We start from the raw sequence: 21,944 nt of genomic DNA on the forward strand, positions 1-21,944 counted from the left end.
TTAGATTTTTAAAAAAAAGCCTTTCACATGGTTCCTCATGGGAGGCTCTTGAATAAACTTGACAGGCTGAAGATAGGACCCAACATGGTGAACTGGATTATGAACTGGTTGACAGACAGACGCCAGAGGTAGTGGTTAGTGGAATTCACTTGAAGGATGGAAAGGTGAGTAGTGGAGTGCCTCAAGGATGGGTGCTGGGGCCGATTCTGAGTGGACACCTCGGAGGAAATAGAAAACATGAAAAAGGACCTGCAAAAGTTAGAAGAATGGTCTAAAGTTTGGCAATTAAACTTCAATGCAAAGGAGTGCAGAGTAATGTACTTAGGAAGCAGAAATCCAAGGGAGCCATATGTGTTAGGCGGTGGGAGGCTGATATGCACAGATAGGGAAAGGGACCTTGGAGTGATAGTATCTGAGGATCTGAAAGCAATGAAATAGTGTGACAAGACGGTGGCTGTATCCAGAAGGATGTTAGGCTGTATAGAAAGAGGCATAACCAGCAGAAGAAAGGACGTGCTGATGACTCTGTACAAGTTGCTGGTGAGTCCCCACCTGCAGTATTGTGTATAGTTTTGGAGGTTGTATCTTGCTAAGAATGTAAAAAGACTAGAAGCGGTCCAGAGGAAGGTGACAAAAATGATATGGGGTTTGTGCCAAAAGACATATGAGAAGAGACTGGAAGACCTGAATATGTATATACTAGAGGAGAGGAAGGCCAGGGGAGATATGATACAAATGTTTAAATACTTGAAAGGTATTAATATAGAAACAAATGTTTTCCAGAGAGGGAAAACAGTAAACCTAGAGGACATGAATTGAAGTTGCGGGATGGTACACTTTATAAAATTCCACGGTGAAACCATCTAATCAAGGCACTTTGCCCAAAGGCAAGGCCTTAATGGCCTACATTATTTCCTTAGTAATTGCTGCCTCCAACATTACTTGTTCTTCGTTCAGTACTGGCACCTTTACCGCTTTGAAATACAATTCAATCCGATCATCACATATAGCCACACAGCTTTCTGATATAAGTCAGTGTAACAATTTTAAAATTTTTCCCTAATTGAACAACTAGTCAGACAGGATCCATAGGATTCATCCTTTTCCCTTAATTTAAAAATACTTCTCTCAGACTGCAATTTATGCAGTTTATATGCCAGTTGAGAACTCATTTTATTATGCTTTTCATTACATCAGGTGTATTTTAGTATTGATAAAGTCCAATTGGTCAGCATATAAACTGTCTAGGGGATTTGCCAGCCCTTGATTGAACCTGTAACTTTATGTCTTCTCCAAATTTTTGATCTGTGCCCTCCACTACAAAACATTCTGTTTCCTCGTATGTTTTAATTGTAATGCCTTCGGTATAAAGAATCCCTTGGCTACCGCTTTCAAAGCATCCCATACCATCTCAATGGAGGGGATGGAGTGTCTATTCAACAAATATTCCTTAAGCACCACATTAAAAGCCTCTTTTCTCCATCCCACAATAAATTATTATTTAGGGACCAGACTGCAGCTCTCTCCTCCTCTTGGTGATCCAGCAAAGTAACTCAATAAAGGGCATGACATGAAAAAGTGATACTGCCCAATTGTGACCAACTACCCCTGTGGGAGAAGACTCTATCCACAAATATATAATCAATGTGAGAATAAACCCCATGGGAGTGAGAAAACAATATATAAATCACGCAGACCCAGATATGAACTTCTCCAGACTCCACCAATCCCAATGCGTCCACAATCCCCTGCAGTGCTTTTGCCAATTTACAGTCTTCCCCAGAAGGTACTTCTGTGCACAAAGAAGCATGCAAATATCCCTAAAATCAACTTTCCTCTGATAAATGTAGACAGGACAGTATTATAAAAGACATGTTAGTTCATATTTGGCGCATATACAGATGCTAAAGTGAATTCCAGTTGGTCCAACAAGAGAGTTATCAAAAGGTATATCCCCTCTGGATCACGCTGCACCTTGTGTATTTGAAATAACAGGGACTTATGAAAAAGAGTCAATTGTACCTTTCTAATCAGAAGTAAAAAAAAATGTTTGGAAAGCAAGGATGACATAAGAAGCGCTCATGCTTCTGCTTAAAATGCTTCTACTGTGGCAACAGAATATGCGGGCTTAAAGATCCCCGTTCCCTGTAAAGCAAATGATGCTTCCTAGGAGAGTTCAAGCCCTTCACATTCATGGAAAAAGAAACCCAGTTAAACTAGCAGGTACATTGCAGCATGACATATACAAATTGCAATCTTCATAACATTGAAAACCACCCATCTTAACATCCAGCCATTAAACACTATAGCACAAACCACATCAGTAGCAATAATCCCCTCCTTGTCCCTCCTCCCTCCCCACCATCCAGCAGCTTTCCCCTGCAATAAAGGAAAACTGGACAACAGGAATCCTGATCCATGGACCCAGACACCTCACTCACTCAAGCCCCAACACCCATATATATCCTGCAAACATATACTTTTGCACACCAATCACATCTACAGATATACTGACAGTCATCCAATCTTTAAACAGCTAACCAGACTAACAATGCAGCAACATCTTAACAAACCACAACACCCACAAGTAAAGGCACTGCACTGAGCAGTATGATGCAGCACATTAAAGGACACTGAGTGACTCAAACTGTATTATGTTGAGTCTTTAGGAGCCGCTTGATGACATCCCTTTCCTTTACTGAAAACATGTTGCCACTGCTGGGAGTCCGATGCCAAAATATTGGTGGACTCATAGTGGAAACAAAGTCTATGTCAGTGATGGCGAACCTTTCAGAGACCGAGTGCCCAAACAGCAACCCAAAATCTAATTATTTATCGCAAAGTGCCGGTACTCATTATGGGCGGGGTCACCACACGACTCCACCCCTATGATAGCCACACCCCTTACACCAGCCATGGCGCATATAAACAGACATCATTGAAAATATTATACTAGTATAGGAGAAAAAAATGTGATTTTCTTTCATTATAAATAATTTCTGTAAGCTGTTACAGCTCCAGTATATCCAGTGCAAAATAAGACAGCAGATGTAAATTCTCAAATTGGACATATTCCAAACACTAAAATGAAAATAAAATGATTTTTTTCTACCTTTGTTGTCTGGTGATTTTGTTTTTCTATCCATAATGGTCCTAGTCACTGATTCTGCTGCTCGCTATCTGTTCTCTTAACTCCGTTTCCAGGGCTTCCGTTCCATTTATTTATTTACTTTCCTCCTTTCTTCTTCATTTCTTGCCCTCCATCCATGTCCAGCAACCCTCCTCTCCCCTCCAGCCGCCCATGTCCAGCCACCCTCCTCTCCCCTCCAGCCACCCATGTCCAGCCACCCTCCTCTCCCCCTGTCCTCCTGCCCGCCCTTCCTCCCAGCACCAGGCATCCCTCTCTCCCACCGAGCATCAGTCCTCCCTCCCACCCAGCACCCAGCATCAGGCCTCCCTCCCTCCCAGCATCAGGCCTCCCACCCAGCACCCAGCCTCCCTCCCACCCAGCAGCAGGCCTCCCTCCCTCCCACCCAGCACCAAGCCTCCCTCCCACCCACTCAGCATCAGGCCTCCCTCCCTCCCAGCATCAGGTCTGCCTCCCTCCCTCTTCCAACCAACCAAACAAGCATCAGGCTGGCCGGCCGTCCTCCCTCCCTCCCAGCACCAGGGCCCCCCTCCTCCTCTGAAATTTAAAAGGCGTACCTCGGGGTTAAGGCGGCATCGGCAGCGAAAAGCGTGTTCTTTGCTCAGCGTGCCTTCGGCCTTCCCTTCTGTCTCTCAAGCTCTGGTCCCACCTATGAGGGCGGGACCAGAGCTTGAGAGACAGAAGGGAAAGCCGAAGGCGCGCTGAGCAAAGAACAAGCTTTTCGCTGCTGACGCCACCTTAACCCCGAGGTACGCCTTTTAAATTTCGGAGGAGGAGGGGCCCTGGTGCTGGGTGGGAGGGCGGGCAGGCGGACGGCCTGGTGCTTGGTGGGAGAGCTTTATCTCTCCACACCAGACATCACTGCGGAAACCCAGACCAAAGTATCGGCCTGCTTATCCGACATTGCTGCCTGGATGTCTAACCACCACCTGAAACTGAACATGGCCAAGATCGAGCTTATTGTCTTTCCTCCCAAACCCACTTCTCCTCTCCCTCCTCCCTCTCCTTCTCTGCGCATATCCAGCAGATAGCCAAGACCTGTCGATTCTCTCTCTATAACATCAGCAAAATTCGCCCTTTCCTCTCTGAGCACACCACCCGAACTCTCGTCCACTCTCTCATTACCTCTCGCCTTGACTACTGCAACCTACTCCTCACTGGCCTCCCACTTAGCCATCTATCCCCCCTTCAATCCGTTCAGAACTCTGCTGCTCGTCTTATCTTCTGCCTGGACCGATATGCTCATATCACCCTTCTCCTCAAGTCACTTCACTGGCTTCCGATCAGGCACCGCATACAGTTCAAGCTTCTCCTACTAACCTACAAATGCACTCAATCTGCAGCCCCTCATTACCTCTCTACCCTTATCTCCCCTTACGCTCCTTCCCGAAACCTCCGCTTATAGGACAAATCCCTCCTCTCAGTACCCTTCTCCACCACCGCTAACTCCAGGCTCCGCCCTTTCTGCCTCGCCTCTCCCTATGCTTGGAATAAACTTCCTGAGCCCATAAGCCGAGCCCCCTCCCTGCCCATCTTCAAATCCTTGCTTAAAGCCCACATCTTCAATGTTGCCTTCGGCACCTAACCACCATTATACCTCTTTTCAGGATATCTAGACTGCCCCAATTTGATTGACTGTACATTTTGTCCTTTAGATTGTAAGCTCCTTTGAGCAGGGACTGTCCTTCTTTGTTAAACTGTACAGCGCTGCGTAACCCTCGTAGCGCTTTAGAAGTGTTAAGTAGTAGTAAGTAGTAGTAGGGATGGAGGCCGGCCTGGTGTGCTGAGGGAGGGAGAGTGGGCGGACCAGCGATGGCGCGCGTGCCAAAGGAGGGCTCTGCGTGCCCTCTCTGGCACGCGTGCCATAGGTTCGCCATCACTGATTTATGTCATGCAAGTATTTTCATGTCAGCCAGAGATTTCACACAGTGAGTTCACTTCACATGAACAAAGCAGAGTGCAAAGGGATATGCCCACCTATAGTGAATGTTTTCTTTGTTGTGAATTTTCAATATCTGTTGAAGCTCCTTATGTCATTGTAAAGTGAGGCCAAACATCTCCTTGATAAGTATGTACATAAGAACATAAGCACTGCCATACTGGGACAGACCAAAGGTCCATCAAGTCCAGTATCCTGTTTCCAACAGTAGCCAATACAGGTCATAAGTACCTGGCAGGATCCCAAAAAAGTAAAACAGATTTTCTGCTACTTATCCTAGGAATAAGCAGTGAATTTTCTCATTTGCCATCTAATATTTCACAAATTTCTCAAGGCATTCCTTTTTAACAAATTTTTGCACTCTTAGACAACGAATTAAACAGCAAATGTTATATCTTTGTTTGCTCTTTTCAAAATGTTTATGCTTTCTTCATACTTGTTAAAATATATTGTATGCATTTCTAGTCTTAATTAACATTCAGATTATGTGGGATATAAGCACCAATAAATAAATAAATAATGGCTTATGGAGTTTTCTTTTAGGAACTTTTCCAAATCTTTTTAAAACTCTGCTATGCTAACTGCTTTTACCACATTCTTTGGCAACAAATTTCAGAGTTTTATATGTTGAGTGAATAAATATTTTCTCTGATTTGTTTTAAATGTATTATTTAGTAGCTTCATTGTGTGCACCCTAGTCCTGGTATTTTTGGAAAGAACAAACAAGTGATTCAAGTCTACCCATTCCACTCCATTGAATAACAAAGGAGTAGTCTATCTGACCAAATTGAAAATAAGTTTTTGTCAACAAATTTAAGAAACCTCATGATGTTTCTAGGTTGTGCATGTAATAATTTTTTTTTTTTTTAACGGAGCCAGCGGGAAGGGGGAGAAAAGGAGGGACCTGGCACCACCAGGTTTGCACTTGCTCACGAAGAGCCCTCAACCCCAGGTACTCAACAAAACCTAAACAATTAGGCTTGGAGACCTAGCCAGAGCTGCTGCTGTGTGACCACACACCTGCTGAGATAGAGAACATACTGAGGAGTTTCCGGCAGCACATGACCACATATAGGGAGGCAAAAGATTGCTCTCTATCTCCACCTGCTGGTAGATGGACACAACCCACCAATCTATGGATTGATCAGCTTGATGATAGGGAAGCTATGGTTACTGTAGTTTGATATATGCTGGACTACCTTTTGCTTTTATTAAATCTCTTCAACTGAAACAAAATGTAGCTGCTAGGTTGGTATCAGGTATGCAGATCTTTAAACTGACTAGGGATGCAGACTCAGGCCAACTTCATCTCTGATGCTAAGGCTTGTTGCTCGAATAGGCATCAAACCTACGTGCAGTGCAAAAGACATTTGCTAAATTTGACCAAGGATATAAGAGAGCGAAAACAACTTCAACAACAACTATTTACAGAAAACTCTGATTTCATTGTCAGAACAACTCTGCTACCAGAACCTCCAGTCCGGTGTTTGGTCCTCCAAGTTATAAATTGGAAAACCCCAAGTCTGTTGTTCTATACCGTGAGGTTCACCTTACCCAAGAGAAGGGTATAACCATGACATTACCTGGGTATTATCTTGTGGAGTTTGCGTGAGAACTGCCATCAGTGAAGTAGATGACAGCCCCGATCTGAGCCTACCACATCATGAAAACATCTGAGGATCGTTAAATGTGGCCCTACTGTTTACCTGCTCCTGCCTGCCTGCTGGCCAGGGCCATCAGCCAAAGAGAGAGAGACAGAACCTGCCTGCTGTTTGACAATCCCTGCTTTAGCTCCTGTATTCTCCTGAAAGATTCAACATATCACTGGACTGCCTCTATCGCCAGCGTCCATAACAGTGGGAGAGCTATCATCAAGTTGATGTTCTTTTCACAGCGCTTGGGAGTTAGGAGGCCTAATCAGTTCAGGACTAGGGTAATGTGCATTATCTTTACCTTGCCAGGTGCATAAATACTCACTGCTTTACCAACAGTTTAGGGAAATTTAGAATATGAGCATTACTTCTGGTTTGGACCAGGGGCGTAGCCAGATAGCAGATTTTGGGTGGGCCTAGACAAGAAGTGGGTGGGCACAAGTATTCGCCCCTCCTCCCCCACCAACTTAAAAAAATATCTCAGCTGGCAGGAAAACACTGCTCTCTACCTTGGCAGCCTGCTGCAGGCGTGTGCTGAAAACTGAGCATGCGCAGTTGCCAGTATCGGCAGCTTAGGAAGCTCAGACTTCTGAAGTGGAGAGCGATGTTTTCACCATCAGGAGGAGGTCTTCAGCTGGCGGAGCTTAGGATCCCCACCAGCTACCACTAAATGTGTGCTCCTGGGTGGGCCTGAGCCCTAAGTGGGTGGGCCCCGGCCCACCCGTGGCTACGCCACTGGTATGGACTGTTTCTACTGCTGCCAATATAATAAATTAGCTTTCATTTTTTTTTATTGCATTTGAGCCTTGTATCCCATTGTTTTCAGTGTGTATTTCTGGGCTGTAATGAATCTGGGTCTGTAGTTGGAGGGACATTTGGGACCTGACCTAAATCCCAGAGTGCTACCTTACTTTACTTTATTTTGTCACTGTTTGTATGTTCCCTTATTGCCTGCCCTTTACCTGGGGTTAGGTATTTGTGTATGCCCCACAACCACACACTGATGAATGCTATTTTTATCTATGGAACAGATTTTGAGCAGCTGCTCAGAAAAACAGATCTTTCTTTCAAAAGCAGTTGAGATCTCATTCATTTGGTTTGATATATGGTGTAGCAGAGCTTACCAATCATTTTTTGGCCATGACCAGAGTTTGGGAAGTCCTGTGATACTACTACTAATTATCATTTCTATAGCGCAACAAGACGTACGCAGCGCTGTGGTACTAGGTTACAACTTTTTCACAACCCATATCTGGACACCCAACAGGAAGAGCTGGAGAGGCAAGGGGGGGTCGGATAGGGCAGGTGGTTTCCTCACTGAACTAAAGACAGGGAGTTATAAATGCTAAAAATTACTCTTATGTTATCAGTGTCATGTTTTAATGATTAAAGAGCAATAAAAATTTCCCTGGACATAAACTGCTAATCACTTATAAAACACATCTTTTCTTGTCCTCTCTACAGAGGCATTCAGTATTTAAATAACTTGGGCTCATACATGCTTCTCACCCCCCCACCACCACCATGAGATTTTGATAATTAAACTCAACAATGGTAGAAACATGATGTCTGAAAAGACCATATGGCCTATCCAAATCTGTCCACAACTCAATTGCTCGGTTAAGAATATAAAGCTTGCTTTGGCCAATCCAGGACACAAATGCCTGGTAGAATCCAAAAAAGTAACAAGTTTCCAAGCTATGTAATTCCAAGGAGGCTAGAGTAGCAGACTTGGACAGAGAGGCACACAGAGGAGGCCTACAGAGACATTGTAGAGAAATCCCTCCTCCAGTCTGGCAGCCCCTGTGCTGCCTTGGAGCAGAGAGGTCTTCTAAAAGGACAGCATCACTCTGGTGCAGCTTGAAGTAATTCTGTAGCCATGGCATGTAATATCCTCTCGCATCGAGAATGTGTCTCCAGGAGCTTCTGCCCAGGAGGAAAGGGTTAGGACGGATGTTGTAGTTGGTGATTCGATTATTAGGCATGTAGATAGCTGCGTGGCTGGTGGACTTGAGGATCGCTTGGTCACTTGCCTGCCTGATGCAAAGGTGGTTGACCTCAAGCGTCACCTTGATAGGATTTTAGATAGTGCTGGGGAGCAGCTGGCTGTTTTGGTACTGTGGGTACCAATGACATAGGAAAATGTGGGAGAGAGGTTCTGGAAGCCAAATTTAGGCTCTTAGGTAGAAAGCTCAAATCCAGAACCTCTAGGGTAGCATTTTCCGAAGTGCTCCCCGTTCCACGCACAGGGTCCAAGAGACAGGCAGAGCTCCAGAGTCTCAATCCGTGGATGAGGTGAGTGGGACCAGGCTGCTGACATTGGCATTTAAAAAGGAGACAATGCAGCTTTTAAACTAGAACCTGGGGGAAGGCCAACAGTTGTTCAAAAGTGAATGGTTTGGAACAAGGTATCTTTCAAAGATATCACCAAAACAAGGAAGATAGGGTATCCCGATAGAGAGGTAGCAATATAGACGGTAGTAGACTAGTAGTCTTTAAAGAAAAAGACGACAAAAGATTGCAAATTAACAATGCCAACTGCGGAGCAAGATGTAAATAAGAAGAACAAACAGTTTGAAATGTCTATATGTGAATGCCAGAAGTCTAAGAAATAAGATGGGAGAGATAGAATATATTGCACTAAATGAAAAATATTAATAGCATCTCTGAGACCTGTTGGAAGGAGGATAACCAGTGGGACACTGTCATACTAGGGTACAAATTATATTGTAGTGATAGGGTGGACCAAGTTGGTGAAGGGGTAGTACTGTTTGTTAAGGAGGCCCTTGAATCAAATAAACTGAAAATTCTGCAGGAAACAAAACACATCTTGGAATCCCTATGAATTGAAATTCCATGTGTAAAGGGGAAAAGGATAGTGATAGGAGTGTACTATCATCCACCTGGCCAGGATGAACAGATGGATGTAGAAATGTTATCAAAAATTAGGGAGGCTAACAAACTGGGAAACACATTACAAATGAGTGATTTCAATTACCCCAATGTTGACTGGGTAAATGTAACATCATGACACGCTACGGAGGTAAAATTCCTTGACGAAATCAAGGACTACTCTATGGAGCAGCTGGTACAGGAGCCGACAAGAGGAGGAAAATTTCTAGACTTAGTCCTTAGTGGAGCTCATAATTTGGTGCAGGAGGAGATGGTGCTGGGGCCGCATGATCAAATGGACTCTAATTCTTTTCTTATTTACTACTTATTATTTTCTTATTTACTACCGATTGTTAATTATATCCTACTTCAATACCCATCGTTGTTCAATTGTTATTTCTATTCTGCTCAATTTGAAAAAAATTTTATTTCTTGCATTGTAACTTACTACAGTGTTATTGTAAGCCACTTTGAGCCTGCAATCAGTGGGAAATGGTGGTATACAAATGTGAAATAAATAAATAAAATGATTTGGTGCAGAAGGTGATGGTGCCGCTTGATAACAGTGATCAAAGTATGATCAGATTTGATATCGGCTTTGGAGTAAGTACACACAGGAAATCCAATACGATAGCATTTAACTTTCAAAAAGGAGACTATGATAAAATGAGAAGAACGGTGAAAAAAAAGCTTAGAAGAGCAGATGCAAAGGTCAAAAATTTACATCAGGCGTGGATGCTGTTCAAAAATACCATCCTGTAAACCTAGGCTAAATATATTCCATGTATTAAAAAAGGAGGAAGGAAGACCAAATGACAGCTAACATGGTTAAAAAGTGAGGTGAAGAAAGCTATGTAAGCTAAAAGAAAATTTGTCAAAAATGGATCCAACTGAAAATAATAAGAAACAGCATAAGGAATGACAAATCAAATGCAAAGCGCTGATAAGGAAGGCGAAGAGGGACTTTGAAAAAAAGATTGTGTTGGAGGCAAAAACACATTCTAACAATTTTTTTTTAGGTATATTAAAAGCAAGAAGCCGGCAAAAGAATTGATTGGACCACTAGATGACTGAGGGCTAAAAGGAGCACTCAGGGAAGATAAAATGAATTAAATGAATTCTTTGCTTCGGTCTTCACCTAGGAAGATTTCAGAGAGATACCAGTGCTACAAATGGTATTCAAAGCTGACGAGTCAGAGAAACTGAATGAAATCTCTATAAACCTGGAAGATGTAATGGCGCAATTTGACAAATTGAAGAGTAGCAAATTGCCTGGACCGGATGGAATTCATCCCAGAGTACCAATAGAATTGAAACATGAACTTCCAGAACTATTGTTAGTAATATATGCTTTATCTTCAAAATCAAGCATGGTACCGGAAGACCGGAGGGTGCCACCCCCCCCTCCGGTCAAGCTCCCAGATATCTTTCCAATTAAGTACCCAAACTTCTCCACACATATTACACAGTGCAGTCTGACACTGGCTTGAGGAAGATTGGCCTATCAGATGCTAGCCTGAAGTGACTGAGCTTGGGTAATTGGTTGGTACCATAGGTTTGGCCTTAAAAGATGCTAACCTGAAGTAACTCAGTTTGGGTAACTGGTTGGTAGCATAGGTTTTGCCTGTGGAAGTTTTGTATTTTTGTGTTGTCATGATAGAGTATTGCAATAATGTGCTGGAGGTGGAATTTTCATAGCTTGTGTTTGTCTGTGTATATCAGAGGTGAACAGGATGTTTAGTCCCAGAAGTATTATATGGTAATTGGAATGATATTAGCATTATTACACTGATAGAAGCATATGCAATTACTTTGACACAGTACAACAAAAATCTGAAAACTCTTCTTTAAATGTATTGTGTAAAAATACAAGCAGTTACTATTGTATAATTTTGTACAATTTTAATTTTTGATATCATTTCATGAGGTAAAATTATAAAAAAGAGGGAAAAGAGCTCTCAGGCAAAATAAAATTACCAACAAAAACACCACCCTTTCTTCACACACATCCCTAATTTAAACAATTACTTTTAAAAACAATACTTTACCTCAAGTTTTCTGCTCATACTAATCAAAACAAGTAAATTTGGTGCTGTCAGCATAGCTGCTCCTAAAAACATGCTATTTCTAGTTACTCATTCCTTTCTGTATTTATGTACAAGCAAACAACTATCTCATTTTTTTTCTGATTTCCACTATTGTTTCATATTATGAATTTATCTTGTTGAGCAGACTGAATGGACTGTACAGGTCTTTATCTGCCATCATCTACTATGCTACTATGTAGCACTGATGTTAGTTTAACTGACCTATAGGTGAATTGTCCTGATTCTTGAAAAGCAAATTAATAGCCATACGTCACTCATTTCCTGTTTGTCTTTCATTTATCCATTGCTAGAACTGTAAGTTATCTTTAGCTGCAATTAGCAAAACAAATTTAACAGTCCACTATAATATTAATACTCTAATAAAGTTAAAAAAAATTATGTTCCTATATCCAATGTGCTGTTCTACAAACATTATACTTATGGTTCTAAGAATGTTCTTTTAATAATATTTTCCACAAGAGTATATTCAAGGTAACACTGGTGGCTTCAAAGAAAACTGTCATAGATGCAAGTAAAAACAAAAACATCTAACCATTACCAACACAATGAGGCTTCACAAGATCCAGCATCTGACACAAGCAGTCTTCAAAGGGCAATGGTTCAATGGCCATATTTTCCATTTTTTGGCACTGTTCTTCATAAAAGTACTCCAGTTCATACATAGACAAAACACCATCGCCATCCAGGTCCATACAGCGAAACCAATATTCAATACTGCAAGTAATAAAAATTGTTATTTCCCATAACAAATTCAGATGTGCATTAAGACAACACATACATTGTATACACTGTCTCTGCTCTATGCAAATAAAGTGCTGTGAAAAAGTCTGTGAGCCACCTAGGATGGTCTATATTTTAGTAGTTTATGATTAGATCCTAACCTAAGGGAGAAAGACATCCCTCAATGAATAAATAACTTAAGACAAACATATCTATTTTCTAAAAGATTCAACAATAAGCACCCTTGTGTGCTGGTTTTATCAGCATAATTAATAGGCTAGTTAGAATCAGGTGCTTAAATAACTGGATAACAAGGAAAGCACTCTAAAGAGTAAATCTGCATGCACTACATAACAGCCCTAAAGGGTTGGTCTTTACCATAAAGTTAGTGGGAGTTCATCAAGCCATGATCATATCAGTAGTAAAAAAATTTCAGAGAAATCTTTTAAACAAGAGTAGTGGATGCTCATCTGTCTGCATAAATTTACAAGACCATTTCTAATCATTAGGGGCTTCACATTATGCCACATTTATGAGAAGGCTAATGATTTGTGACTGTGTATGAGAGATGAGAATATATGAGAAGTGGATGTGATTAGTATGCAGGAGTGTGAGTGGATGGGTGTAGAAAGCGAATGCTACATACCTGTAGAAGGTATTCTCCGAGGACAGCAGGCTGATTGTTCTCACTGATGGGTGACGTCCACGGCAGCCCCTCCAATCGGAATCTTCACTAGCAAAGTCCTTTGCTAGTCCTCGCGCGCACCGCGCATGCGCGGCCGTCTTCCCGCCCGAAACCGGCTCGAGACGGCCAGTCTCGTATGTAGCAAAAGAGAAACAAGGGAAGACAAATCCAAAGGGGAGGCGGGCGGGTTTGTGAGAACAATCAGCCTGCTGTCCTCGGAGAATACCTTCTACAGGTATGTAGCATTCGCTTTCTCCGAGGACAAGCAGGCTGCTTGTTCTCACTGATGGGGTATCCCTAGCCCCCAGGCTCACTCAAAACAACAACCATGGTCAATTGGGCCTCGCAACGGCGAGGACATAACTGAGATTGACCTAAAAAATTTACCAACTAACTGAGAGTGCAGCCTGGAACAGAACAAACAGGGCCCTCGGGGGGTGGAGTTGGATCCTAAAGCCCAAACAGGTTCTGAAGAACTGACTGCCCGAACCGACTGTCGCGTCGGGTATCCTGCTGCAGGCAGTAATGAGATGTGAATGTGTGGACAGATGACCACGTCGAAGCTTTGCAAATTTCTTCAATGGAGGCTGACTTCAAGTGGGCTACCGACGCAGCCATGGCTCTAACATTATGAGCCGTGACATGACCCTCAAGAGCCAGCCCCGCCTGGGCGTAAGTGAAGGAAATGCAATCTGCTAGCCAATTGGATATGGTGCGTTTCCCTACAGCCACTCCCCTCCTATTGGGATCAAAAGAAACAAACAATTGGGCGGACTGTCTGTTGGGCTGTGTCCGCTCCAGATAGAAGGCCAATGCTCTCTTGCAGTCCAATGTGTGCAGCTGACGTTCAGCAGGGCAGGAATGAGGACGGGGAAAGAATGTTGGCAAGACAATTGACTGGTTCAGATGGAACTCCGACACGACCTTTGGCAAGAACTTAGGGTGAGTGCGGAGGACTACTCTGTTATGATGAAATTTGGTGTAAGGGGCCTGGGCTACCAGGGCCTGAAGCTCACTGACTCTACGAGCTGAAGTAACTGCCACCAAGAAAATGACCTTCCAGGTCAAGTACTTCAGATGGCAGGAATTCAGTGGCTCAAAAGGAGGTTTCATCAGCTGGGTGAGAACGACATTGAGATCCCATGACACTGTAGGAGGCTTGACAGGGGGCTTTGACAAAAGCAAACCTCTCATGAAGCGAACAACTAAAGGCTGTCCTGAGATCGGCTTACCTTCCACATGGTAATGGTATGCACTGATTGCACTAAGGTGAACTCTTACAGAGTTGGTCTTGAGACCAGACTCAGACAAGTGCAGAAGGTATTCAAGCAGGGTCTGTGTAGGACAAGAGCGAGGAGCTAGGGCCTTGCTGTCACACCAGACGGCAAACCTCCTCCATAGAAAGAAGTAACTCCTCTTAGTGGAATCTTTCCTGGAAGCAAGCAAGATACGGGAGACACCCTCTGACAGGCCCAAAGAGGCAAAGTCTACGCTCTCAACATCCAGGCCGTGAGAGCCAGGGACCGGAGGCTGGGATGCAGAAGAGCCCCTTCGTCCTGAGTGATGAGGGTCGGAAAACACTCCAATCTCCACGGTTCTTCGGAGGATAACTCCAGAAGAAGAGGGAACCAGATCTGACGCGGCCAAAAAGGAGCAATCAGAATCATGGTGCCTCGGTCTTGCTTGAGTTTCAACAAAGTCTTCCCCACCAGAGGAATGGGAGGATAAGCATACAGCAGGCCCTCCCCCCAATCCAGGAGGAAGGCATCCGATGCCAGTCTGCCGTGGGCCTGAAGCCTGGAACAGAACTGAGGGACTTTGTGGTTCGCTCGAGATGCGAAGAGATCCACCAAGGGGGTGCCCCACGCTTGGAAGATCTGGCGCACCACTCGGGAGTTTAGCGACCACTCGTGAGGTTGCATAATCCTGCTCAGTCTGTCGGCCAGACTGTTGTTTACGCCTGCCAGATAAGTGGCTTGGAGCCCCATGCCGTGACGGCGAGCCCAGAGCCACATGCTGACGGCTTCCTGACACAGGGGGCGAGATCCGGTGCCCCCCTGCTTGTTGACATAGTACATGGCAACCTGGTTGTCTGTCTGAATTTGGATAATTTGGTGGGACAGCCGATCTCTGAAAGCCTTCAGAGCGTTCCAGATCGCTCGCAACTCCAGGAGATTGATCTGTAGACCAAGTTCCTGGAGGGACCAGCTTCCTTGGGTGTGAAGCCCATCGACATGAGCTCCCCATCCCAGGAGAGACGCATCCGTGGTCAGCACTTTTTGTGGCTGAGGAATTTGGAAAGGACGTCCCAGAGTCAAATTGGACCAAATCGTCCACCAATACAGGGATTCGAGAAAACTCGTGGACAGGTGGATCACGTCGTCTAGATCCCCAGCAGCCTGAAACCACTGAGAAGCTAGGGTCCATTGAGCAGATCTCATGTGAAGGCGGGCCATGGGAGTCACATGAACTGTGGAGGCCATGTGGCCCAGCAATCTCAACATCTGCCGAGCTGTGATCTGCTGGGACGTTCGCACCCGCGAGACGAGGGACAACAAGTTGTTGGCTCTCGTCTCTGGGAGATAGGCGCGAGCCGTCCGAGAATCCAGCAGAGCTCCTATGAATTCGAGTCTCTGTGCTGAGAGAAGATGGGACTTTGGGTAATTTATCACAAACCCCAGTAGCTCCAGGAGGCGAATAGTCATCTGCATGGACTGCAGGGCTCCTGCCTCGGACGTGTTCTTCACCAGCCAATCGTCGAGATATGGGAACACGTGCACCCCCAGCCTGCGAAGTGCCGCTGCTACTACAGCCAGGCACTTTGTGAACACCCTGGGCGCAGAGGCGAGCCCAAAGGGTAGCACACAGTACTGGAAGTGACGTGTGCCCAGCTGAAATCGCAGATACTGTCTGTGAGCTGGCAGTATCGGGATGTGTGTGTAGGCATCCTTCAAGTCCAGAGAGCATAGCCAATCGTTTTCCTGAATCATGGGAAGTAGGGTGCCCAGGGAAAGCATCCTGAACTTTTCTTTGACCAGATATTTGTTCAGGGCCCTTAGGTCTAGGATGGGACGCATCCCCCCTGTTTTCTTTTCCACAAGGAAGTACCTGGAATAGAATCCCAGCCCTTCTTGCCCGGATGGCACGGGCTCGACCGCATTGGCGCTGAGAAGGGCAGAGAGTTCCTCTGCAAGTACCTGCTTGTGCTGGAAGCTGTAAGACTGAGCTCCCGGTGGACAATTTGGAGGTTTTGAGGCCAAATTGAGGGTGTATCCTTGCCGGACTATTTGGAGAACCCACTGATCGGAGGTTATGAGAGGCCACCTTTGGTGAAAAGCTTTCAACCTCCCCCCGACCGGCAGGTCGCCCGGCACTGACACTTGTATGTCGGCTATGCTCTGCTGGAGCCAGTCAAAAGCTCGCCCCTTGCTTTTGCTGGGGAGCCGCGGGGCCTTGCTGAGGCGCACGCTGCTGACGAGAGCGAGCGCGCTGGGGCTTAGCCTGGGCTGCAGGCTGTCGAGAAGGAGGATTGTACCTACGCTTGCCAGAAGAGTAGGGAACAGTCCTCCTTCCCCAAAAAAATCTTCTACCTGTAGAGGTAGATGCTGAAGGCTGCCGGCGGGAGAACTTGTCGAATGCGGTATCCCGCTGGTAGAGATGCTGTACCACCTGTTCGACCTTCTCTCCAAAAATATTGTCCGCACGGCAAGGCGAGTCCGCAATCCGCTGCTGGAGTCTATTCTCCAGGTCGGAGGCACGCAGCCATGAGAGCCTGCGCATCACCACACCTTGAGCAGCGGCCCTGGACGCAACATCAAAGGTGTCATACACCCCTCTGGCCAGGAATTTTCTGCACGCCTTCAGCTGCCTGACCACCTCCTGAAAAGGCTTGGCTTGCTCAGGGGGGAGCGCATCAACCAAGCCCGCCAACTGCCGCACATTGTTCCGCATGTGTATGCTCGTGTAGAGCTGGTAAGACTGGATTTTGGCCACGAGCATAGAGGAATGGTAGGCCTTCCTCCCAAAGGAGTCTAAGGTTCTAGAGTCTTTGCCCGGGGGCGCCGAAGCATGCTCCCTAGAACTCTTAGCCTTCTTTAGGGCCAGATCCACAACTCCAGAGTCGTGAGGCAACTGGGTGCGCATCAGCTCTGGGTCCCCATGGATCCGGTACTGGGACTCGATCTTCTTGGGGATGTGGGGATTACTTAATGGCTTGGTCCAGTTCGCAAGCAATGTCTTTTTCAGGACATGGTGCAAGGGAACAGTGGACGCTTCCTTAGGTGGAGAAGGATAGTCCAGGAGCTCAAACATTTCAGCCCTGGGCTCGTCCTCCACAACCACCGGGAAGGGGATGGCCGTAGACATCTCCCGGACAAAGGAAGCGAAAGACAGACTCTCAGGAGGAGAAAGCTGTCTTTCAGGGGAGGGAGTGGGATCAGAAGGAAGACCCTCAGACTCCTCGTCAGAGAAATATCTGGGGTCTTCCTCTTCTTTCCACGAGGCCTCACCTTCGGTGTCAGACACAAGCTCACGAACCTGTGTCTGCAACCTCGCCCGGCTCGACTCAGTGGAGCCACGTCCACGATGGGGGCGTCGAGAGGTAGACTCCCTCGCCCGCATCGGCGAAGCTCCCTCCGCCGACGTAGTCGGGGAGCCTTCCTGGGAGGTGGCCGCAGCCGGCACCGCATGCGGTACCGACGTCGGGGACCTCACCCCGGGCGATGGGCCAGCCGGCGCCACGCTCGACGGTACCGGAGGCGCAAGCACTGTCGGTACCGGAGGGGTAGGGCGCAACAGCTCTCCCAGAATCTCTGGGAGAACGGCCCGGAGGCTCTCGTTCAGAGCGGCTGTAGAGAAAGGCATGGAGGTCGATGCAGGCGTCGACGTCAGAACCTGTTCCGGGCGTGGAGGCTGTTCCGGGCTGTCCAGAGTGGAGCGCATCGACACCTCCTGAACAGAGGGTGAGCGGTCCTCTCGGTGCCGATGCCTGCTGGGTGCCGACTCCCTCGGCGACCCAGAGCTCTCGGTGCCGACGCGGGGAGGAGACCGGTGTCGATGCTTCTTCGACTTCTTCCGAAGCATGTCACCGGAGCTCCCCGGCACCGACGAGGAGGACGTAGAATCCAGCCGTCGCTTCCTCGGGGCCGAGGTCGAAGGAGGTCGATCTCGGGGGGGCTGTACCGCAGGAGCCCTCAGGGTAGGGGGAGACCCACCCGAAGGCTCACCGCCACCAGCAGGGGAATGGACAGCCCTCACCTGCACTCCTGACGATGCACCACCGTCCGACGACATCAGCAGACGAGGTCCCGGTACCACCGACGTCGATGCAGCTATCCGATGTCTCGGCGCCGATGCAGAGGGCCGATGCCTCGATGCACTGGCGGCCGAGGATGAAGGTCTGGACGCTGACGACGTCGATGCACTCGATGACCTTGGTGTCGATGCCGACGAAGAGCCCGAGAACAAAACGTTCCACTGGGCCAATCTCGCTACCTGAGTCCGCCTTTGTAACAGGGAACACAGACTACAGTTCTGAGGACGGTGCTCGGCCCCCAGACACTGAAGACACGACGAGTGCCTATCAGTGAGCGAGATTACCCGGGCGCACTGGGTGCACTTCTTGAAGCCGCTGGAAGGCTTCGATGTCATGGGCGGAAAAATCACGCCGGCGAAGTCAAAATCCGAAATGACGAATTAGAGCACCAAACTTTGAGGGAGAAAAAATCTCGACCGAGGCCGAAAGAGGCCTACCCCGACGACGAAAGAAAACTTACCGGGGCAAAGACTGGAAGTACGGGAAGGGGCAAACGAAACCCAAGGGGGTTTTCGGAGCACTTTCCGAAAATTTAAACCTTTTCCGAAGAAAAAACACGTCGATCTGAATAACGGACGCGCGAGGTCGACTCTCCGGGGCTCGACACGGCAAAAACACAGCCGTACCGAGTGCGGACGAAAGAAGACTGGCCGGCTCGAGCCGGTTTCGGGCGGGAAGACGGCCGCGCATGCGCGGTGCGCGTGAGGACTAGCAAAGGACTTTGCTAGTGAAGATTCCGATTGGAGGGGCTGCCGTGGACGTCACCCATCAGTGAGAACAAGCAGCCTGCTTGTCCTCAGAGAATAGTAGTTTCATATAATTTTAATTCATTTTTGTTTATTGAAACTTAATAAAGGAATTTGGTACTTGAATAGTTGTTAGTATTGTGTGCATTGCAGCTTAAGTACAACTACACTGCAAAATATTTACCTGTTGTGTGCAAATTGTTCACCTATTATAAAGAAGGGGGGGTATCCAATCTCTTCACCTGTACCAGCTTAAGGATTATGTGCACGGGCACTGTCAAAACATTCTTCAGGGGGAGGGGGGATCAAATTGAAGGATGTCAAATGTCTTGGCCCTAGGTTCATCCTCAGTCTCCCATCTCCCTCATAAAGTCAAAGAACGAGAGTTCCTCTGGAGGTATCTTTCTCCTTTCGTGTGGAGAAAAGGGGTCTGAGGGAGGATTAAGAGACCCTTCCTCCAAGAGGAACTCTGGTGTCTCCTCAGACACTTAGAAGCGGTCAGAATCAGACTCACAGAAGTACTACCCTGGAGACATCTGCGTCTCTGCATGCCTTGCACATCTGACATTCTGTTCAGGTCTGGGTGCTCAAGCCTAAGGGGGACTAGTGAGCCCCAGAAAATAAAGAAAACTTAAAAGGTGCCAAAAAATCTAACTAAAAAAGTAAAAGTTATTAGAAGAGTGCTGGCCCTGTGTGAGACAAGACACTTACACAGAATTGGTAAGCCAAATCATGAACTGCTGTGAAAAACAAGTCATTGAGATGTGAGCTGTGAGGAGAGATGAGAAATGCATCCTCACTAGTGGCGTAGTGATGTGGGGCCACGGGGGCCTGGTCCCCTGTAGATTTGTCCCTGGACTCCCCTGCCGACGACCCTCTCCCGCCACCCTATATAGCAAGGGGATGGAATCAAAGCAAATGACCTTCACAAGCTATGGAGAGGTGTATCCTGCATGGTACAGCAGGTACAACCCCAAGCAAGTGGACAGTGGCATGTATACTTTATGGAGCAACAAGGTACAACTCTCAGCTCTACAACTCTAGCCAACTTACTAGACAGACTACATGGACCATGGCATGGTTTATTATATTGATAGGTTACCATGAATTACTTTACCTTGTTGTTGTCTTTTTATCCTCTTCTGATATTAAAAACCATACAAAATCATCATAGCCAATTTTTCCTTCTTTCTGTGCTTTCCTCCCCCTAAACGTAATAGAAAAAAAAAAGATCAAGTAGTACAAATTTTGCCTAATAGCAGAATTCAAAAAGCAAAGCCAGATGGAATTAGAATCTAGTGCCCCTACATTACTTGTCCAAGAGAAAACTCATCTTTGTAGTATTCCTTTTACTGGAACAACAGGAGAGATGATTTGACACAAACGTTTGAGACAATGTTTAACTCATGTTCTAAATGACAATTCAGAACACAAGTCAAATTGTGTCTCAGAGGATATGGTATCTATTCACTAAATCATTACAATCAAAATATTTGATTACAGCAAAGACACAATGTAAATAAGCAAAATATCTCTGTCCTCAATGGAAGGAAGGGGACCAACAACAGACATAAGGACAAAAGGAGACCATAAAGAAAAATATAAAAATATGAAAAAGGAAGAAAACAGACATAGTATTTACTGATATTTTCTGTGATCTCCATAACTGTAACAAGCAGTAAGTACAGGTTACCAGATGACTGGTTTGATTCCTAAAACAGAAATTACATTACATTTCTCAACATCTGAATAAAGGACTTATGTGGTCTTGAAAGCTCTTGTAACACAGCACCTTTTGATTGATCCAATAAAAAGATATCACAACCTACAAAAGATATCAACTAGCAACACTAATAAAATAATTTTGTAAAAACAGCATTACTTAGCTGTATGGAATACATCTTTCTTCAGTTGAAAGCAATAGTTTAAGGAGTTCAAATGTTATATACAAATTATTGCAACAAAACAATTTGCCACAGTTTTTGTAACCAACATTTAAATGCACATCCTTCAGTTTTGTTTAGTGCAGTGTGCACCATGGGAATATCAGCTTTTGGAAATTAGAGTCATTCTGCTGTTTCCATTTAATTGCTCTTTAACTAAACATTACAACACATTTTAGCTAACAAGGCATTAGAAAAGTTTGCTTTGCAGTTTTAGGAGTCCCATCTCCTTTAAGTCTAATCAAGACAATGCTATAAATAACTACAATCTGGCAAGCATGTTTTAATTAAGAGAAATTTTTCTCTTACCTTGTTACACATCCTGAGAATATCCGCTCTATCATTCTATTGGATATTGCTGTAAAAAATGATCATAAATGCATTATATAAAATAATATTTTTTCTTGCTTTCTCTAGATATAGATAGCAATGTTCTTGCATTATCTCTTACATGCAGTTTGAGAGAACAAGGTTAATATGTGGCCATATACATCAGTGAACTATGAGGCACTTAAATATTTTGGAAACAATACAGCTGTTCTCATCAAAATCCAAATGTTATATAGTCCTGTCTGTAAATTAAGTGTCTCTGCTTCCTCCATCTCTTTCTTCATTTTTGTTCTAATCATAACTTCTTTAATGTAAGGTACGTAAAAGCTGTCACTGCTACTATGCAGCTGCTTCTTTAAACCCTACCCTGGCTGTTCTTCCACTGCCATTTTCTAATTTGTGTTAAGGGGAAAACAATTCATACATCTCATCTACAATACCTCAGAATGTTTGGGTAATTTGTATTA

General features: G+C 45.5%; 1 protein-coding gene across 4 annotated transcripts in view; it reads right to left on the minus strand.

The window, feature by feature from the left end:
* LOC115470596 (serine/threonine-protein phosphatase 2A regulatory subunit B'' subunit beta-like) overlaps positions 1 to 21,944 on the minus strand; it is a 221,493-nt gene that overhangs the window by 26,565 nt on the left and 172,984 nt on the right. For 2 of the 4 annotated variants that reach the window (XM_030203885.1, XM_030203884.1), the window contains exons 9-11: positions 21,457 to 21,505; positions 20,322 to 20,411; positions 12,272 to 12,453 (exon numbers count right to left, since the gene is read on the minus strand). In XM_030203885.1, coding sequence (XP_030059745.1) covers positions 12,272 to 12,453; positions 20,322 to 20,411; positions 21,457 to 21,505 — 321 coding nt within the window. The remainder of the gene's footprint in view (positions 1 to 12,271; positions 12,454 to 20,321; positions 20,412 to 21,456; positions 21,506 to 21,944) is intronic. The other 2 variants (XM_030203886.1, XM_030203887.1) reach the window with 1 other exon arrangement.

Source organism: Microcaecilia unicolor, chromosome 5 (assembly GCF_901765095.1).
Source record: "Microcaecilia unicolor chromosome 5, aMicUni1.1, whole genome shotgun sequence".
Lineage (NCBI taxonomy): Eukaryota > Metazoa > Chordata > Amphibia > Gymnophiona > Siphonopidae > Microcaecilia > Microcaecilia unicolor.